The 522-nt window shown below is 44.6% G+C and overlaps 1 protein-coding gene across 1 annotated transcript in view; it reads right to left on the reverse strand.

Moving 5' to 3' along the window:
• Positions 1-320, reverse strand: part of LOC119585257 — a gene marked incomplete in the record, with an annotated part of 12687 nt that extends 12367 nt beyond the window's left edge. The window contains 1 exon segment of the mRNA XM_037933925.1: positions 184-320. Coding sequence (XP_037789853.1) covers positions 184-314 — 131 coding nt within the window.
• Between the last annotated feature and the right edge of the window lie 202 nt (positions 321-522).

The following is a 522-nucleotide window of genomic DNA, read 5'->3' on the forward strand; positions in this document are numbered from 1 at the left end:
AAACTTGCCCTCCATCTCCTCACCCTCCCTTTTAGTAACCCACATATATATATTTTTTTTTAAACTAAATATACGTTGTTGTTTTTTTGCCTGGGATGGTAGTATTAACCAGTATTTACAAACAAAAAACAGTGATACCTGTTAGATAAGCCGTAAAAATAAGACAGTGATGAAGATACTCACTTGCCAACGGGAAGCGTCTCGGGCGGGACGACTAAGATGGACGACGACAAATCGGCCTCGGGAACGTGGGTCTCGAAGCGAGTCAGCTGGCCGTCCGCCTGCACAAAGCACCCGAGGTCGGCTGCGGTCATGCAACTCCACCTGAGGGAGAGGGAATTTCCAGATGGTTATTTCTCGTCTTTTGGTTATCCATTTGGAGAGAGAAAGAATATACTACAGAAACAGAAAGGCCGGGAGGAACCACTGAGAGAAAAAAAAACTAATTCAGACAGAGAAAACCCAAGGTCTATGGAATTGAGTAAACAAGTAGAAGTAACCACGCCAGGATCGCAGAACCTT

This window comes from Penaeus monodon, chromosome 19 (genome assembly GCF_015228065.2).
Source record: "Penaeus monodon isolate SGIC_2016 chromosome 19, NSTDA_Pmon_1, whole genome shotgun sequence".
In the NCBI taxonomy this organism is placed as follows: Eukaryota; Metazoa; Arthropoda; class Malacostraca; order Decapoda; family Penaeidae; genus Penaeus; species Penaeus monodon.